Below are 20103 nucleotides of genomic sequence, written 5' to 3' on the forward strand. Positions count from 1 at the left end.
ACTTTTATTGTAGGATTTGAATTTGTTCATTTAGGTTTCATTATTTGAACATCTGTAAACATTTTTGCTCAGTTATGTATTGATGGTGAAAGAACTTCATAATATGACTAGGTGTTCAATTTAAATTCAACATTTCTTGTAATTGTTAAATGTGATACATTTAGGTGTGGCGGTATGTTTGTGATTGACCAGAGCACCACTGCATTGGCGCTGCACCACTTCCTGGGGTTGTTTTTATGTCGGCAGTGATCGGACACCTTCGCGTGCAATCGGGTGAGCGAGGGGTTGACGGGAAAGCAGCATGGCTGCCGGACCGGCCGGACTATGTTAAAATGTGCTATGCGGACAAGTTCCGTAAATATCTAAACCATCGCGTGAGCGACAAGTTAAACAAATGTATCACGATGTGTATATAGTTTAATAAACCTAGTATATGTATAATTAAGTACAGTTCATCTTTCTATGTGTATGAACCAGCATGTGGTTCCTAGCACCACGTGTTCTCAGGGACCTGTCCGTATGAGGTCGGAACAAATGGGTGACGGACTTGAGCCGCGTTGTCACGCGAAACAAAGCCTGAGTGTTCAGTCTAGGAATCAAATTCAGTTAGTTATGCCTATTCGTAGAGAGAGAATTTAATCAGTCTCACGTTCAAAGTTGCATTTGTGCAGCCGTTGAGTTTCAGAGCAGACATCAACTAGATCGGGGTCAGTTGTGCGATATTAGACTTTGTTTAAAAGTAGACTTGGGAAATTGAGAGCTGGGGCCTTACGTCCTCGAACGCAATACTAATAATAATAGTAAACTGGTAAACATTTTGGACGAAATGGATAGACGTGACGTTGTGAACTGCTCCATTTAATTAACGTAATGAAATGGCGCATCGAGGCCCACATAGTTTACTTAGCAACAAACTAACTTTAAGCCGTTCATTGAGTATGAGTGATCGATATTGGTACGCCGATGTCACCAAACTCCATTTTGTATACGTGTGAGCACGAAAAAGTATCTGGACGTTTATTAACTAGTGATTGCTGTTTTTTTTGTAGTTCCCACATCCAGAAGAGGAATAAAGAAGCAATGGAGACTATAATAGTTTGAGGAGTTGAACGATCACCGGGCCTAAAATCACCAAACAGAAGTTAGACGAGCAGCACAAAAATGAATTAATTTATGCACATAACTGAGTAAGGCAACCCTTGTAAATACTTAAATGCGAAAATGCCTTCAATGTAATGGTTGAGTAATTTTCTAAAGTAGCTTTCGCGTGCCTTGATTTGGGAAATTCTCGTGTGTTAATCTCGTATAAAATAGTAATCCCTAAAGATTAATTTGAGAAAACAACGCACATTTTCTGTGCGAGCTAATATATGGTTTATCTTTACTTATGAGACCGTAAAGGCCTAGTGATTTGATCTTGGGACATTTTAAGAATAGGAAGGCACTCTAGTCGTCTAAGTACCTACCTACGCGACTGTCGATGTGTGTTCTTGAGAATTATGTGTATGTGAAGATATGATCACGTATCCCGAGAAAATTCGTAACAAAGAAAGGTATCGTTTTAGGATGAAGAAATTAATACGAATACCCAACTGTGGCATATTCCATTAAAGTAATACGCACCTGAAATCAATCACTCAGTACTCATTCCAGGCAATAAATTGCTATGTTGTATCATAGAGCAAAATCCGCCACCTGAAAACAATCATTAAGCCCCAGCATTTTTCTGGTGTGAAAATGGGAAACCACGGAAAACTGTCTTCAGGGCTGTCGACAGTGGGGAAATGTAGACGTGGGGAAAGTTATATAATGACACCCCAAAAATCATGGAATATACGTCTAATAACGTGTAGGGTCCCTCCCTGGTGCGAAGAAGTGTAGTAACTCGACTTGGTGTGGACTCCACAAATGTACGGAAGACCTCTGGAGAGATGTTAAGCCTTGCTGTCTGAATAGCTTCCCAAAGTTCCCCGATTATCTATCAGTCATCACTGATCTGCATTTATGTTTATCACCCAGGTGGCAGGTTCCCTATCCACTGTTTACCAAGTGACTTCAAAGTTGTTGGAAATTTATCAAACATCTCCCTTCATAAATTTTTAAAGCCCTAATTCCTCTTTCTTGGGTGCGAATGGCTCCCTTCATCATGACGAATAAATGCTTGAATGGGTTCATGGCTGGGGAGCGTATTGGCCACTCTATTCACTGGATCTCCGCAGAATGCTCGTCCGACCAGTCTTGGCCTACCAAAGCCCGATGAGACGCTGCATTGCCCTTTGCCAGGAAGCATGACGTCATGAACGGTTGTGAATGGTCACCAAGAAGAGCTTTGTAGCTGTTACCATAGAGTTTTATTGGGATATATAGCCAAGTTGACCGAATCTATGCCATGTGAACACATCCCACACCATTATGAAACAACCGCCAGCCTGCACGGTGCCTTGTTGCCTCATGGAGTTTGAACCTTGCCATCAGCCCAAAACAACTCATCGGATTACATGTTTCCATTCCTCCAGGGTCTAATTAGCAACCTCGGAAGCCCAAGTGAGGCGTAGTACCAGGGGCACTTTGGTGAGTATTCTGAATCCATTTAGTAAGGATGTGAAAATCCAGCTCATTGGCTAAATGGTTAGAGTTGAGCCATTCTGTTCAAAGGATTCCGGATTCGATTCACCGGTTGGGTCGGTTTTTATAGCGTCTGGTTAATTCTTTTCACTCGGTGACTGGTTTTTTTAGTCTTATTCCAATATTGTCTTCATACACACACCAATGCACTACACTAATAAATATCACCGAGCCACACAATAATGAGTACACCCCTCCAGATAGGGTTGACGTCAGGAAGGGAATCCCGTCCTAAAACAGGAAAAAATCCACACAATGTGACAGTTTTTCTTTTGAGGCCCCGTCAGGACGTGGGAAAAGTGGAGGATAAAGTAAGGATGTAAAGGAGAGGGCTTGCAAGCCACTGGCAAATGTCGAATATTATATTATAGTTTGAGATAGGAGAGCTTGCCAGAATTATTTAACACCAGAACTAGAAGAGATTTAAAGGAAAGCAACACGATTTGGCCTGCCCGATTTACGAGAAAAGAGCAGTGTTACAAAAATTTGGAAAACTTCGGGCTGGGAAGACATAGGAGTAAGTATGAAATGGCGTATGGCTTTTAGTGTCGGGAAGTCCCAGGACGGGTTCGGCTCGCCAGGTGCAGGACTTTTGATTTGACTCCCGTAGGCGACCTGCACGTCGTGGTGAGGATGAAATAATGATGATGAAGACAACACATACACCCAGCCCTTGTGCCAGGGAAATTAAGCAATGATGGTTAAAATTCCCGACCCTCAACGCTAACCATTTAGCCATTGAGCCGGACGTAGGAGTAAGTGATGTGTTCTGTATGGAGGGTTAGTGGAGATATGAGGTGGAGCGGAATGATATTCGTAGACGAATATGCTTGAATGGAGTTTTAAAAAGGAAGAAAGATCATAATATAAAGTTGAAATTCAAGAGGACAAATTAGGGCAAATATTCGTTTATAGAAAAGGAATTCAAACCAAACCCCATGGCGCAACAGCCCCGAAGGGCCTTGAGCTACCAAGCGACCGCTGCTTAACTGGTTGGTCTGCAGATTACGAGGTGTCATGTGGATGGCACGGCGAATACTCTAGGCCGTTATTCTTGGCTTTCTAGACCGCGGCCGCTATCTCACCGTCAGATAACTCCTCAATTATAAAAACATAGACTAAGTAGACCTCGAAACAGCCATCAGATTTACGTAAAAATCCCTTACATGGCCGGGAATCGAGCCCGTGGACTCCGACTGAGCGAGAGGCACGCTCCCTCTACACCACGGGGCTGGCAGGAAAAGACATTAGGGATTGAACTAATTTAGCAGGGGAGATGTTCGATAAATTTTCAATTTCTTTGCCATAACTTACGGAAATACTTGGTGAACACTTGATAGGGAATCTGCTACCTGGGCGAGAGGCCTAAATGGAGATCAGTAGTGACTGAATGATACCTGGAGTCTTGGCAGTAACAACCTGCGGAAGTCACTTACCTGGAGATAAACCAGGAATTCCTTGCATTTTTGTTCACGGGGTCGCTCCAGTACCTGTGAGAAATGGTATCGCTTTCTTGCCGACTTGGACGTGGCTCTTCCATATGTTTTATCTAGCTCCATTATAGTCGAGATTTCTGAAACCAAAACGAAGAAGATGTTTTGACATAAATATGTCTTATGGCAACCATGCGGACTGTGATGGAAGGTATGGATGGATGAACAGATAATGTTACCTAACAACCGTGCAGACTGTGATGTAAGGTATGGATGGATGGACAGACAATGTTACCTAACAACCGTGCAGACTGTGATGTAAGGTATGGATGGATAGCCAGATAATGCTACCTAGCAACTGTGCAGGCAGTGATATAAGGTATGGATGGATCGACAGACAATGTTACCCAGCAACCGTGCAGGCAGTGATGTAAGGTATGGATAGATGGACAGACAATGTTACCTAGCAACCGTGCAGACTGTGATGCAAGGTATGGATGGATGGTCAGACAATGCTACCTAACAACCGTGCAGACTGTGATGTAAGGTCTGGATGGATGGTCAGACAATGTTATCTAGCAACCGTGCAGACTGTGATGTAAGGTATGGATGGATGGTCAGACAATGTTATCTAGCAACCGTGCAGACTGTGATGTAAGGTCTGGATGGATGGTCAGACAATGTTATCTAGCAACCGTGCAGACTGTGATGTAAGGTATGGATGGATGGCCAGACAATGTTATCTAGCAGACGAAGTTCCTTAACTGCAATACCAAACGAGAGTAGCAGTGCACAAATAATCAGCGTCACCATCTCCCGAACATAGTTGTTTCTGTTACTTTGACTATCTGCATGAAGCATGCGAAAATAATCTAAGGGAGAACTCAACATGAGTCAGACAATTTCTTACTTTTGTAAAGTCATGAGCCAAGGTAAACAATAATTTGAGTCAACTTTAGTGAATTTACACTTCCTTCCTTTTGATGATAAGCATACCGAAGGGGTTGGTTGTGCGGTTAGGGTTACGCAGCTGCGAGCTTGCATTCGGGAGCCCTGAAGATGGTTTTCCGTGGTTTCCCATTTTTATACCAGGCAAATGCTGGGACTGTCCCTTAAATAAGGCCACGACCGTTTCCTTCCTTCCCACTCCTAGCCTTTTCCTGTCCCTTCGTCGTCATATGCCTATGCGTGTCGGTGCGACGTAAGGTAAATTGTAATTGGTAATAAGCAACGAATAAAACCGAGCAAATATTTTTAGCGCCGTTAAACTTTAAAAAGGGAAGGCCAAAAATTACGACCCTGAAAATTTCTGCCTTGGAAATGAGTGTAATTGTCAAAAATTATAAAACTGTCTAATCGATATGAGTAAAGAAGTGGAATAACATATAAGCAAGACCGACTACAATATATCAGACCAAGACCGACTCCAATCCTCAGACCGTAATATAAGAAAAACATGGCGGCCGAAGTAGCCGAATTGCTGGTATTGGCTAACACGAAAATATCACGTGCATTTTATATAAACGGCCGTAATTTAATATGATAAATGTAACATCGTAAGGAAAATCACTTTTACACGTATGAAATCGCTTCGCCAACAAGTACGCATCACATATAATCAACTAGAATCACATATATTCTACTAGAAAAGAGACCAACAAGCTGATTATTTAGACATTTCAATTCGTCAAATAACGTTTTCTCTTAGATTTCACTTCGCTGGATAGATGAAAATACGTGATAAAACTGTTAAAATGATATTTCTAACATCATTTTGAATGTTTCAAAATAAATTAAGGTGCAAAATTCCTCGATTTATTCGCTCTCATGAGAACTGTGAAACACAAACGTAACTTGTTGCCTGAGTTTTGAAGTGGTAGATAATTTCTTAAATTCACCACCCAATGAATGGGAATTACACCCGAAATCATAATGTTATTCGTTTTACGTCCTACTAACTACATTTTTTACGGGTTTCGGAAACGTCCAAATGCCGAAATTTAGTCCTGCAATAGTTCCTTTACGTGCCAGTAAATCTACCGACACGAGGCTGACGTATTTGAGCACCATCAAATACCACCGGACTGAGTCAGGATCGAATCCAGCAACGTGGGATCAGAAGGCCAGCTCCTTAACCGTCTGAGTCACTCAGATCATTGCTAGTTTTTTGCTAATTGCTTTACGTCGCACCGACACAGATACGTCTTATGGCGACGATGGGACAGGAAAGGTCTAGGAGTGGGAAGGAAGCGGCCGTGGCCTTAATTAAGGTACAGCCCCAGCATTTGCTTGGTGTGAAAATGGGAAACCACGGAAAACCATTTTCAGGGCTGCCGACAGTGGGGTTCGAACCTACTATCTCCCGAATACTGGACACTGGCGCACTTAAGCGACTGCAGCTTTCGAGCTCGGTGTCACTCAGATCAAGTACACCCGAAATGATTATGTTAACTTGATGTTAATATAATGTTGACATATGGCATAACAGCACTTCACGCAATGATAGTAACCTTAGTAATGAAACGTTCAGACACTAAAGATATAGCCTAATAGGTTTTTACCCATTAAATAACATGAGTGGAAAAACTCTATTGACTAAACATTGATATTTAACCACATGCACGAGCTTCAGTTCGGCACAGTCTGCTTGATAACTGATAGCCACAGCATGAATCGGAAGGTGTTGGTAGTGTAAAACCCTACGTTACAAACCCAACTAATCACTCTAAGTCACTATTTCTTTTGTGTAACAGTATATAGATTGCTCCATCTGTCACACTTATAAGTTTTGTTATACTCCAAGATCCAGCCAAACATTTCCGCAGGCAAAGCACAGATTATTGTAAAATACACTTGCATCTAAATCACTAGACACTTTGAAGCACATAGACGCTGACGGAATAACACAATATCAATTATATTCTATCTAAGTTAATATTTTTCGAGGAACACGAATAGTTTGGAAGTAGAGAACTAGATTTCCTAACCTCAGACCTATTCTCAAAATGATGTATGCACGCTACGGTTCTGCCATGGACTTCAAAATAATCACGATGTATATTCCTAATCGATTTCTCTTCTAATGTTCTATTTCGTAGGAAACTTAAGAATAGTTGTATGAGAGGCATTGCCATAGTTATACTAAAAACTGGTCCTCCTAGTGCACTCATGTTTTTTAATGAGTACAAATACGATCAAAACAAGCACATTCTCACATTACTGCGTATAATTACAGATCCTATGTACCCACCGACTCATATAAATACACTCGCACACTTATATTCTACAAAGAAACTAACATTTATCGTCAAATTTAATAAAATTACACCGACTACATACGATAACAACAAACCAAAACAAACCCACATTTCCAACAATTTCGGCTACTCGATTCGCCATCTTTGAACGATCGAGAGTAGCATTAAGGTCTGAGCAGGACGAATAGAAATGAATAGTGTGACGACTCCCTCTGAATCACATGTTAACGGACATGGTGTACATGTTCTCCGCCACCTGCAGCGCTGTTGTCAATAAAAGGGCCGAGTACGCGCGCTTTTCGTCGGCTTACTGTGGAAGTGTGCAAACAGTTTGTGGTGTTTTTCAGTAGTTTTATACATTCACCAGTTGTATAAGTGCAGATAGCTGGCATTAACTTTTCATGAACTGAAAAGTGAAAAAGATTATGCATTTGAGAAGTAGAACGTATACTTTGACATATGCTTCAATTTACTACCGCATGTGAATATGCCTACAACTTGCAATGTCCCGGGTTGTAATTCGGGTTACAATAAACATTCGAATGATAAGCGTCATTTTTATTTCACCCCCAAAAGATCCTACTCTGTTCTCAAAGTGATCGAAGGCTATCCCACGTCAACATCTGCCTTAAAGTGATAGTACCCTTAACATAATTTTTCAGTCAGATTAGAGCCATGGCAAAAGCTGTTGTCAAAGAGAATGCCAAAATCACAAGTACAGCTCAGGAAAAAAATTACAGCACGCTTACCTTTGATCAGCCACAATTTTCTTTTTTTGCTAGTTGCTTTACGTCGCACCGACACAGATAGGTCTTATAGCAATGATAGGAAAGGCCTAGGAGTTGGAAGGAAGCGGCCGTGGCCTTAATTAAGGTACAGTCCCAGAATTTGCCTGGTGTGAAAATGGGAAACCACGGAAAACCATATTCAGGGCTGCCGACAGTGGGATTCGAACCCACTCTCTTCCGGATGCAAGCTCACAGCCGCGTGCCCCTAACCGCACGGCCAACTAGCTCGGTCTACCATTATCAAGTTGGGAAGATGAACAAATAGCTCCTTTCACCAGTTCAAAAATTAATGTCATTCATCTGTTCTATGGGTATATTGTTAAACATGCAAGCGAAGTGATAGGCTGTACAGCATGTATTGGTTCTATGCAAAACAATACAGAGGAGGACCTAACAAGTCTAGAAGAATATTTTAACGCATCCAGCTATCTGATTTATCTATCGAGTGAATTATTATTTATGTTTTCTCATGTAGAGGAAGTTGTTGTGAGAAACATTAGTGTACAAGAAGCATATGGGGTGAAATATTTCAAGAACGCCTGGATAGTTTACCTTCAATTACTGTTTCTTATAGACTTGGGTGCTGTACTGAACATTCATTTTTCATTACATACGATGCCGATTTTATTTCCGAACAAAAGAAGTACGGAAAGAAGTGCAAGCTTGTATGACCGCAAAACATACCCGGAAATGTCCAAGGTGTCCTGTTAACTGGCTGATGGGGTGAAGTGCTGATAAGATTCATTAATTTGAGCATGTTAATATATAATTTAACTTAAGTACCGGTAGTTATGCAGGAATTACATATGTATGACATACCGGTACGGCGGTACGTAACAATCATGTGGGTGCCTGCAGTTTTAATGCGTTTATATTACGCAGCATGTACACTAACAGTCGAACATGTGTTTTTTAAAGGTTATAGCTGATAATTGCAACTGAGTTTGATTTTGTGGTGAATTAGGGGCCTAATGAAATAGCTCTATACACACATACCCGTTTGACATATTCGTTAAGACACTGACGAAACAGTTTCAGAAGTAATGTCATTAAATCATTACTAAATGTAAAATATTTTCTACAAATTTGTCACATATTACTTTCAAAACAAGGAACACTATAATCTTAATTTGCACGAAACACAGTCATCGGTCAGTACAGAGAATGCACATTCCTGAAACATAACAATAATATATACACGGTTTTCAATAATTTATTTAAACGATAAATTCCGACTTAAGTCACATCAGATCTCATTTAAAATCACATGTTCAAGGACAGCTGATCCCTGTTTACCTACACCAGCGCCGCGTAGTGTAGGAACATATCAAACAGCAGAAGTCGTCACACTACGTACTTCTATTCGTCCTGGTCTGAGGATTGGAGTCGGTCTTGATCAGACCATAATGTTACTATCGATTGGAAGGAAAATGGCGACTTCGTGGGCGAGCGTTTGAGACATGTGGTTGGTTCATATCTGTGTTTACATTCTGTTAAAGAGTGTCATTTTGATCGAGTTATTGAAGTATAAAATATATGTTTGGTAGAATAGTAATCTATAACGGTTTATCAGTATGGTGTTTTGTTAGAAGTTTATATGATGGTATTTTTAATGTATAATAGTGTTTATATTGCCGTGCTGTAGCCTAACACAAAATCGGTCGTTCCTGATGCGTTCGTGGTTGTAAATTTATTTATACCGTTGCTGAAGCTTTTAAATTCCCTGAAGATAGATCTCTACAGGAGAAATGGATAAGGAATATTCACCGGGAAAATTTGGAATTCAAAGACCAAACTATCGCAGGCTATGTGTGTGACCAAAATTTGTGGTTAGGGAAGATCTCTTTCCAACCGATAATGATGAACATATTCGTTTTTGTTTTCTTATTCAGTCGGAGTAATTTCATGTAAGTTGACGATAAGTATTAGTTTCTATGTAGAATATAAGTGTGTGAGTGTATTTATATGGGTCACTGGTCACTAGGATCTGTAATTATACGCAGCCATATGGGAATATGTTTGTTTTGATCGTGTTGTGAACTGGATTTTAATCGAACTATGGCAATGCCTCTCATACATCTATTCTTAAGTTCTCTAAGGAATAAAACATTAAGAGAGAAGTGGATTAGGAACATACATCGTGAATATTTCTACAAAACAGTAGTGTGCATATGTCATCTGAGAGTAAGTCTGAGATTAGGGAAGACTATTTTTTCTAATTGTAAATGTTAGACCTATTCGTATTCCTCGAAAAAACAATTCATTTAGATATATGATAATTGATATGGTGATGTTCCTTCAGTGTCTATCTATGTGCTTCAAAGTGTCGTGTAATTTAGATGCAATTGTATTTGAAAGAATCTGTGCTTGCCTGCGGGAACATTTGGCTAGATCTTGGTGTATAACAAAACGTATAGTGTTACAGATGGGGCAAACTGTACACTGTTATACAGAAGAAATAGTGACTTGCAGGGATGGTGGTGATGATTATTGTTTTAAGAGGAAGTACAACTAGGTAACCATCGTCTATATAACACTAATCAGAGAGAAAGAATGGAAGGGGCCCCACACTTCGAAAAATGAAGGTATCGGCCGAAGGAAGACAAGGGCCACGAAGGGCATGAAAATGAAAGACTCCCTAGGTCTCCATAAGTAATAGCGTCGGGGTCTGAAAAGAACTAGTGTTGACCAAGGGAGGTCGGATAGGATAGATGAAAGTGAGGAGCCTGGCACAAGTAAGTGGAAGCAATGCCAGGACTCAGCTGAGGGTCCCGTGGTCGCCAACCCACGCCCCAAAGTTCAGAGCCTTTGGGGCCCCTTTTAGTCGTCTCTTACGACAGGCAGGGGATATCGTGGGTATTATTCTACCGCCCCCACCCGCAGGGGGGACTTGCAGGGATTAGCTTCGTTTGTAACTCAGGGGTTTTATTGTACCAATACCTTCCGATTCATGCTGTGGATATCTGTTATCAAGCAGTCTACACCAAATTGTAGCTCGTCCATGTAGGTTAAAGACATCATTGTTTAGAGTCAATAGAGTTGTTTTACTCATGTTCTTCAATGGGAAAAATCCTATCATATCTTTAGTGTTTGAACGCTTCATTTCTAAGTTTACCACCGTGGTTGGAAGTGCTACTATATCATATGTCAACATACGATTTAAGAGTTTCCAATAAGGAAGGCTTAACATCACCGGGGCTCTTCATTGGGCTGGCGTAATCATTTCAGGTGTACTTCATTTTTATCGAGTGCTGAACATTAGAAATTGTCCACCACTTCGAAACTAAGGCAACACGTTATGTTTCATAGTTCTTATGAGAGTGAATAAATTGAGGAATTTAGAACCTTAAATTATCTTGTTGTTCTCGTTTGCTGTGGGGCTGTCCATCTATTCTAGCAGAATATGCGTGATTCTAGTTGATTACATGTGATGAGTACCTGTTCGCGAAGCGTTTTCATCGGTGCAACAGTGATTTTCCCTATGATGTTACATTTATCATTTTAAATTACCTACCACCGTTTGCAAACTAGGCCTATGTACGTGATCTTTTCGTAATTTTTGGTGGATTGAACCAGATATTGTGTAGGTAGCTCTTTCAGTGGTATCAACAGAAGTAATTTAATGTGACGCCGGGCTGAGTGGCTCAGACGGTTGAAGCTCTGGCCTTCTGACCCAACTTGGCGGGTTTGATCCCCGCTCAGTCCAGTAGTATTTGAAGGTGCTCAAATACGTCAGCCTCGTATCGGTAAATTTACTGGCAGGTAAAACAACTCCTGCGGCACTAAATTCCGACATCTCCGAAAATCGTGAGTTGGTTTATCGTCGAAATGAAGTTATTGCGTGCTACCCTAACCTTCATCAGTCGGCAGCTACTGCGCCCACGACGTCCACCATCTTGGTTATGATATTACGGTCTGATATATTGTAGTCGGTCTTGGCTTTATGCATATGACGTTATTCTGTGTAGAGTAGTAAATAAGTTACATGATTGTGAGACAGCAGACAATGATATGATGGTAAATGGGATGGGAAGTCAGGCTGGGGTAAGTTTCACGAACAGGAGAAATCTTCTCAGTTTTAATTGCTATGTTGATGGGGTGATAGTAACTAACGGGGATCACTGTAAGTATATAGGGGTTATAACAGTATAAGGAATAATTTTCACTGATGTAATCACTTTAACGAGATTGTAAACAGAGATCTCTTCATAGGGTTATGAGAGTATTCAGGGGTTTTAGTAAGGACTAGCTGATGTACCCGTGCTTCACTACGGGATTCTCAGAAAGACTGACTTTGTGGATTTCCTAACTGAAGTCAATATAGGTCATTACAGAAACGTCAATCAATCAATCAATCAATCAATCAATCAATCAATCAATCAATCAATCAATCAATCAATCAATCAATCAATCAATCAATCAATCAATCAATCAATCAATCAATCAATCAATCAATCAATCAATCAATCAATCAATCAATCAATCAATCAATCAATCAATCAATCAATCAATCAATCAATCAATCAATCAATCAATCAATCAATACTGATCTGCATTTAGGGCAGTCACCCAGGTGGCAGATTCCCTATCTGTTGCTTTCCTAGCCTTTTTCGAAATGATTTCAAAGAAATTGGAAATTTATTGAACATCTCCCTTGGTAAGTTATTCCAATCCCTAACTCCCCTTCCTATAAATGAATATTTGCCCCAGTTTGTCCTCTTGAATTCCAACTTTATCTTCATATTGTGATCTTTCCTACTTTTATAAACGCCATTCAAACCTATTCGTCTACTAATGTCATTCCACGCCACTCTCCGCTGACAGCTCGGAACATACCACTTAGTCGAGCAACTCTTCTTCTTTCTCTCAATTCTTCCCAACCCAAACATTGCAACATTTTTGTAACGCTACTCTTTTGTCGGAAATCACCCAGAACAAATCGAGCTGCTTTTCTTTGGATTTTTTCCAGTTCTTGAATCAGGTAATCCTGGTGAGGGTCCCATACACTGGAACCATACTCTAGTTGGGGTCTTACCAGAGACTTATATGCACTCTCCTTTACATCCTTACTACAACCCCTAAACACCCTCATAACCATGTGCAGAGGGTGTTTAGGGGTTGTAGTAAGGATGTAAAGGAGACGTCAGTAGGAATGTAGCGATTGAAAGCAAAGTTATCATATAAAATAGTCGATCAGATGAAAAACTGCACATTTTCTCACTTTTAACGAAAAGTACTACAGTGCCAGTCTAACAGTCCAAAGTTCCACAGTTGGAATGACCAAGCCGCAGACAGTCGCGAACACGTCTCTGCCATTATTACGTTAAGTATGCACACATCTCATTCCAATCAGTGACTCAGAATAGGGATTGAATGGCTCGAATGCTATGATGAACCAGTGTGTTATTTATGAAACAGAGGAATGGCATGCTAAAGAAGAAAGTTACCTAACTCCCCAGCTACTTTCCGCCATTATTTAGGTAAACGGTTACACTCGTACGACTGAGCGAGTTGGCCGTGTGGTGAGGGGCGCGCAGATGTGAGCTTGCATCCGGGAGATAGTGGATTCGAACCCCACTATCGGCAGCCTTGAAGATGTTATTCCGTGGATTCCCATTTTCATACCAGGCAAATAATGGGCTATACCTTAATTAAAGCCAAGGCCGCTTCCTTAACACTGATAGCCCTTTTCCTATCCCATCGTCGCCATAAGACCTAACTGTGTCGGTGCGACGTAAGGCAAATAAAAAAAAAAGTACTCGGTACGCAACAGTAATCCTATCTATCGGAGATGAGTGACAACAGAAGACTAAGCACATCACAAAAAACAATGGTCAATGCAATGTTATTGTTGATCAATTTTTTGAGCTTTCTGTATTGTAGGCCTTCACATTTAGTTTTCTTTCGACTCTGATATTTTAGGGCGTCTTATAAAATTACTAGCTGATGTACCCGTGCTTCGCTACGGGATTCTCAGAAAGACTGACTTGGTGGTTTTCCTAACTGAATTCAACATAGGTCATTACAAAAACGTCAGTAGGAATGTAGCGATTGAAAGCAATGTTATCATATAAAATACTCGATCAAATGAAAAACCGCACACTTTCTCACTTTCAACGAACAGTACTACGGTGCCGATCTAAGAGTCCGAAGTTCCAGAGCTGGAACAACCAGGTCGCAGACTGCCATGAACACTCCTCTGTCATTATTCCGTTAAATATGCACACTACTCATTCCAATCAGTGCCTCAGAGTAGGGATTGAATAGCTCGAATACTATGATGAACCAATGTGTTACGTACCAGTAGTATCAGAAAATGTATGAACCAGAGGAATGGCATGCTAAAGGAGAAAGTTTTCCAACTCCCCAGCTATTTCCCGCCGATGTTCAGTCAGCCTGTTATACTCGGTACGCAGTAGTAATCCCATCTATCGGAGTTGAGCGGCACCATAAGAAACGAAGAACATCACAGCAAACAATGGTCAATGTAAAGTTATTATTGTTGATCAGTGTTAAGCACTTTGGATATTGTAGGCCTTCTGAAATACCACTCTTATCATAGCCGGTACAGTAAAACTGAATGAAACATAAATGATCGGAAATTGTATTGTCTATAACTTTTGTTATGTAGTACCGTACTTTTCGATAGCACCAATAACATAGGTACCGGTATTTAAAATTAAATTTTAGGCGCCTTCCCCTAAGCTACCATTTCATCTCGGGGAAAATTAAATTATTTACAGCCTAGACTGTGGTTTCTTATCCCCGACTCTATATAGCGGTTTTCATTAAATTCTGTTAACCCATTTTCTCGTGGCTCGGCGTTAATATGGACTTAGCAACAAAAATATAAATTTATTAATATCTGTGTTATCAGAGCCGGCACGGTAAAACTATATAAGACATAAATGATTGGAAATTGAATTCTATATAACTTTAGTTATATAGTATTTATCGACAGGACCGCTGATAATATAAATATTCGACAATTAAATTTAAGGCCTTCCCCTAAACTACCATTTCACTCAGCGTGAATAAAATGATTTATAGCCTAGATTGTAGCGGCTCATCCCTCGAATTTACATACCGATTTTCATTAGATTCTCTTCAGCCGTTTTCTCGTGATACGTGTACAGACAGACAGACAGACAGACAGACAGACAGACAGACAGACAGACAGACAGACAGACAGACAGACAGACAGACAGACAGACAGACAGACAGACAGACAGACAGACAGACAGACAGACAGACAGACATTACGGAAAAGTAAAAAGTACATTTTCTTGTTACTATGGACATGACCGATACAGAAATACCATTCTTTTCAAATTCTGAGCAATGTACAGACAAAACTCTTATTTTATATATATAGATTTATAGAGTAGACTGTAGTGCCTTATTGTCCGACTTTACATATCGATTTTCATTAAATCCTGTCTACCCATTTTCTCGTGAGTCGACGCTGATAAGGAATTAGGAACAAAAATCCAAATTCATCAATATCTCTGATCATAGCCGGCATGGTAACAATGTATAAGACATAGATGATCGGAAATATAATACTAAATAACTTTAGTTATGTAGTATTTATCGATACGACCACTAATAACATAATTATTTGGGAATACAATTTTAGACCTACCCCTAAACTACCATTTCATTCAGCGTGAGTATAATTATATATGTCCTAGATTATAGCGACTTATTCTCCGACTTTGCATACCGATTTTCATTAAGATAGGACCACTAATAACATAAATATTTGAGAATTCCATTGTAGGCCTTCCCCTATACCATTTTGCTCAGCGTGAATACAATTATTTTTGGCCTAGATTGTAGTGACTTATTGCCCGCATTTGCATACCGATTTTCATTAAATTATCTTTAACCGTTTTCTCGTGATGCGTGGACAGACAGACAGACAGACAGACAGACAGACAGACAGACAGACAGACAGACAGACAGACAGACAGACAGACAGACAGACAGACAGACAGACAGACAGACAGACAGACAGACAGACAGACAGACAGACATTACGGAAAAGTAAAAAGTGCATTTCCTTGTTACTGTGGGCACGACTGATACAGAAATGCCTTACTTTTTAAATTCTGAGCAATGTACAGATAAAACTCTTATATACTGTATATATATAGTGACATTTTAGGTCTACTGTGATCGGCCGTGAATTTTATAAGACCGGACTGTACCCCAGGTGTCTCGCGCGGAGTGTCGACAGGGAAATGCGAAGGGATGATTTTTTTTGTTTATCTTTCGTGTAACCTGCTGAGGAGTGAAAGACGAGAAATGTTTTTAATACAGCTGAACCTTTCACCCCCGACAAGTATTACATTTAACATCTTTCGTCATATTACCACGTCAGATCCGACATCCTAATTGTCACTCTCCAACAAGTATGAATAAAAACCGTGATACCACACTTCAGGAAGGCACGAATAGTAATAATTGAAAATTAAGTTAATTATGGAATTAATTATCTAATTATTTAACAAGAAATTAACGGAAATCTCAATTACAACGCCGAGGAATTCAGGATGTCAATTGAATCATGAGGTGTGACGTCAGAGCTCGGAACATAGGTGGCGAGCTGGTACTGGAATATTCTCATTCATTCTCTCACGTTTGTTTTCGCCTTTGTTCTCTGATGGCTACGTGATTGCTCGGGAAGTTACTACATAGGAAGGTCTCCTACAGGCCTGGACACAGCTGTTATTCGCTCTACGAGGGGAGCAGTGTTATTTCAGCGCAGCTTTAACAGATCATTTCAACATCGTAACAGACGTCAATAGTGTTAGAAAAGAAGGCACGTATCATCCTTTGCTAATTGTGAAACCACGAGTTCGATGCATTTGTGTTAATATTTTTGTGAAAGTTTCAGTGTACTGCAAGTAATAAGAGTTCGATACCGGCCAAGGAAATGGAAGCCTGCAGTGTGAAGTTCGTGTGCCTTGGAGACATCGCTTGGATCATGATGCAGCACTAAAAACCCAGAACCGATGCCAACGGCGTCCTAATGCCTTGAATCCTGCCTAGAAGAACACCATGGTCATCAAGACATCCAAGTTAAGTCGACATTTCATTTATACTGGGTATTATCTTTCTATGTAGCTGTAATATGTAGTTAACTTTCTTCTTGAAGGGATTATTAATTATACAGTAGTTTGGGTAGCTTTTTAGTATCTTTACCATGTTATTTTCTTGCATTATTCGACGTTGGATTTGCAGTTTCACTTACTACGTGATTTTAAGGTGCATGATGGCAGGGTGTCAACATCATCGGCCATGCGGGTTTCAAATAGTTATGTCATCGGACATGTATCTGATTTAAATATCACCCATCTACTAACCTTTAAGGAATTTTACATTTCTATTCGATTACTATGATATTGAGGATTGTGTACGCGTGATATTTTCATTCTTCGAAATGTATTTCTCTTATATTTTGCCCAATAGTGTTTGCTATATTTTACACGAGGCAACAGGCTCATCTGACATATTAACGCTGTGCTAACGATACGGATAGCTTTCTTTAATCCAATTTCATACTTTTTAAGGAAGGATAGTGTCTAATTATTATATTTATATGTGGTTCAATTCATTTATGTGAATTTTCCCGTAATATTTTAAACGGATGTTGCGAGTTATTTTCGCTATTTTTACCTCTCACATTGTGCCATGTGGTGAATTATGCCATGAATTATGCTGATTTTATGTGCTATTCGAAGGCGAATCTTCACGTCTCTATGGATAGAGGCACATTTAATATATTTTTGCGATGTTGCATGCATTGATGAACGGAGATTTTGGAATAATTTATCGTCATTTGACGTATGTGCGAGTTGTTGTTTGTGAGAGAATTATAGGCGATAGTGTCTTCATTAAATATTGAACCACGAGATAAACCACATGTCTTCCTTCAAAATAAAATTGAGTGTATGAGATAGTTATTTGTCATACTGGATGAGCGTCATCACCAATAATATTAAATCGAAGTTGTATAATACTATTCACTTCCTCAATATATGCTAAATGTTGGTAACGTCCTGAGTTCGATACAGATTGGCGATATTTTTTCAGTCATCATTACCTAGATTGTTTGTACCAGGTGGATTAGTTACAGGTGCGGATCATTATTTACAGGAGTCTGCCATTCCCAGGAGATGAATGGACAACGTGTGGACAGGTGTATATTTGTAAATAATACTCGTAGTTGTAGTTGGTTACAATTGTTTTTCCTTGGTGGATGATGGTAATGGGAGATCATTTCGTGCATTTTTATGTTGTTATTCCACAGGTTGTGTGATTTGATTTTATTGTGCAATATCGATTTATGTGTGTAACCATCGTTGTTCCGAATTTCGGCGTTGTGTCAGGATTAAGACACATGGTTAAGGATTTAATTTAATTTTTTTTTCTTTCTCTCATTTTCTTGCCTACTTTGCCACGTAATATCACGTGTATTATGTTACGCCGAGCAGGTAATCATTGAAAAGTCGATTTAAATTGGAAAGTAATTAAATTAAAAAGTGAAATTAAGCGACAAAAGCAATTTGTTAAATTTTTTTTTGGTATTTTCATTTTCTTTTTGCTCATTCATGTAACTTTAATATTTAAAATCTTGTTCCAGATTTTCCGGCATGAATTGACATGCGTGCGAGCATCATTTTCTAGAAAAACCAGATAACATTCAAAGTAATATTCGGAAGAAAATGTGACATGGACAAAACAATTTTGTCAGAATGAAATAGAATTCACATGTACCATCGCATTTGTTTCAATTTTTGGATGTACAGCAAGAGTTGATATAAAATTAAAATTTTTCACATAATCATCATTCTGAGAAGGAAGGAATTATTATTATTTTGGAATAAATCATCCACCATTTATTTGGATTTCGATGGTTCATTATTTACGAATATCTGCCCATCTCCTTGATCCACACCATTTTTCTTATGGAACATGCCAATCCCTTACTGAGCACCCCTGAGAGGGTCGCGTGCCTCCAGATGCTAGTCGTGGCTTAAAAGAGCAGAATATACAGTATGTGTCTCTGTTATTCGTACAGGCTTCAATTTCTTATCAAGTCTCGTATATTCACATTGACGATTGAAATAGTGAAATAAAACGTACATTACGGGTAAAAACATGGTTTGTCAATGACAATTCGTTAGTGAAAACCATACTTATTTACATACAGGCAAGAAGATTCGATATTAATGTGCCGGCATCGACAAACGGGTGTACCAGTTGTATTCGTACACATGGACATGATGATGCCCACCGTTTGGTTGCGATGCACGGAATAGTCTCAGTGACGGCATACGACTGGTCAAGTGCGATAGTCTCCTTCCTAGGGTATCTGTGGTGTACATGGGTAGGTGTGCAGGTTTAAGTACGGAGCTCAAAAACACTATACTTAAACTGACACTTAAAGGACTTTCATTACGAAAGATTGAACAGCTGGTCAATAGAACACATTCTACTGTGCAATATGTGGTTGATATATTTAAATACAAAGGCAGTATTAAGAACACGCCAAGGAAACCCAAGATAAAGTGTTTAACTGAAAGGAAAGAACGGCTTGTTGTTCGGCTTATTAAGTCAGATTCCAAATTATGTGCACCAGTATTGAGGCAACTAATCGAGGAACGAACTGGAAAGAAGATCAGCAACTCCACCATCCGTCGGATCCTGTATCGGCATGGGTACTATGGAAAAATCCCTCGGAAAAGGCCATGTGTAAGTATAAAAAGCATACGGCTTATACTGACATTCGCTAAGGAGCATATAAATAAGGAGAAAGAATTCTGGAATGGTGTTATCTGGTCTGATGAGACAAAAATAAACCTTTCTTGGGTCAGATAGCATCCACAGAATATGGAGAAAAATTGGTACGGACAATGATGTAGCGAATACACTCCCAACTGTAAAATACGGTGGTGAGTCTGTAATGCTTTGGGGCTGTATGCCAGCCAG

At 39.8% G+C, this 20103-nt stretch overlaps 1 protein-coding gene across 1 annotated transcript in view; it reads right to left on the reverse strand.

The window, feature by feature from the left end:
• Positions 1–20103, reverse strand: part of LOC136872322 (integrin alpha-PS3) — a 238851-nt gene that overhangs the window by 147264 nt on the left and 71484 nt on the right. Inside the window, exon 6 of the mRNA XM_067146136.2 lies at positions 4062–4198. Within this exon, the coding sequence (XP_067002237.2) occupies positions 4062–4198 (137 nt within the window). The remainder of the gene's footprint in view (positions 1–4061; positions 4199–20103) is intronic.

The sequence above is a fragment of the Anabrus simplex genome, chromosome 4, assembly GCF_040414725.1.
Source record: "Anabrus simplex isolate iqAnaSimp1 chromosome 4, ASM4041472v1, whole genome shotgun sequence".
Taxonomy (NCBI): Eukaryota; Metazoa; Arthropoda; class Insecta; order Orthoptera; family Tettigoniidae; genus Anabrus; species Anabrus simplex.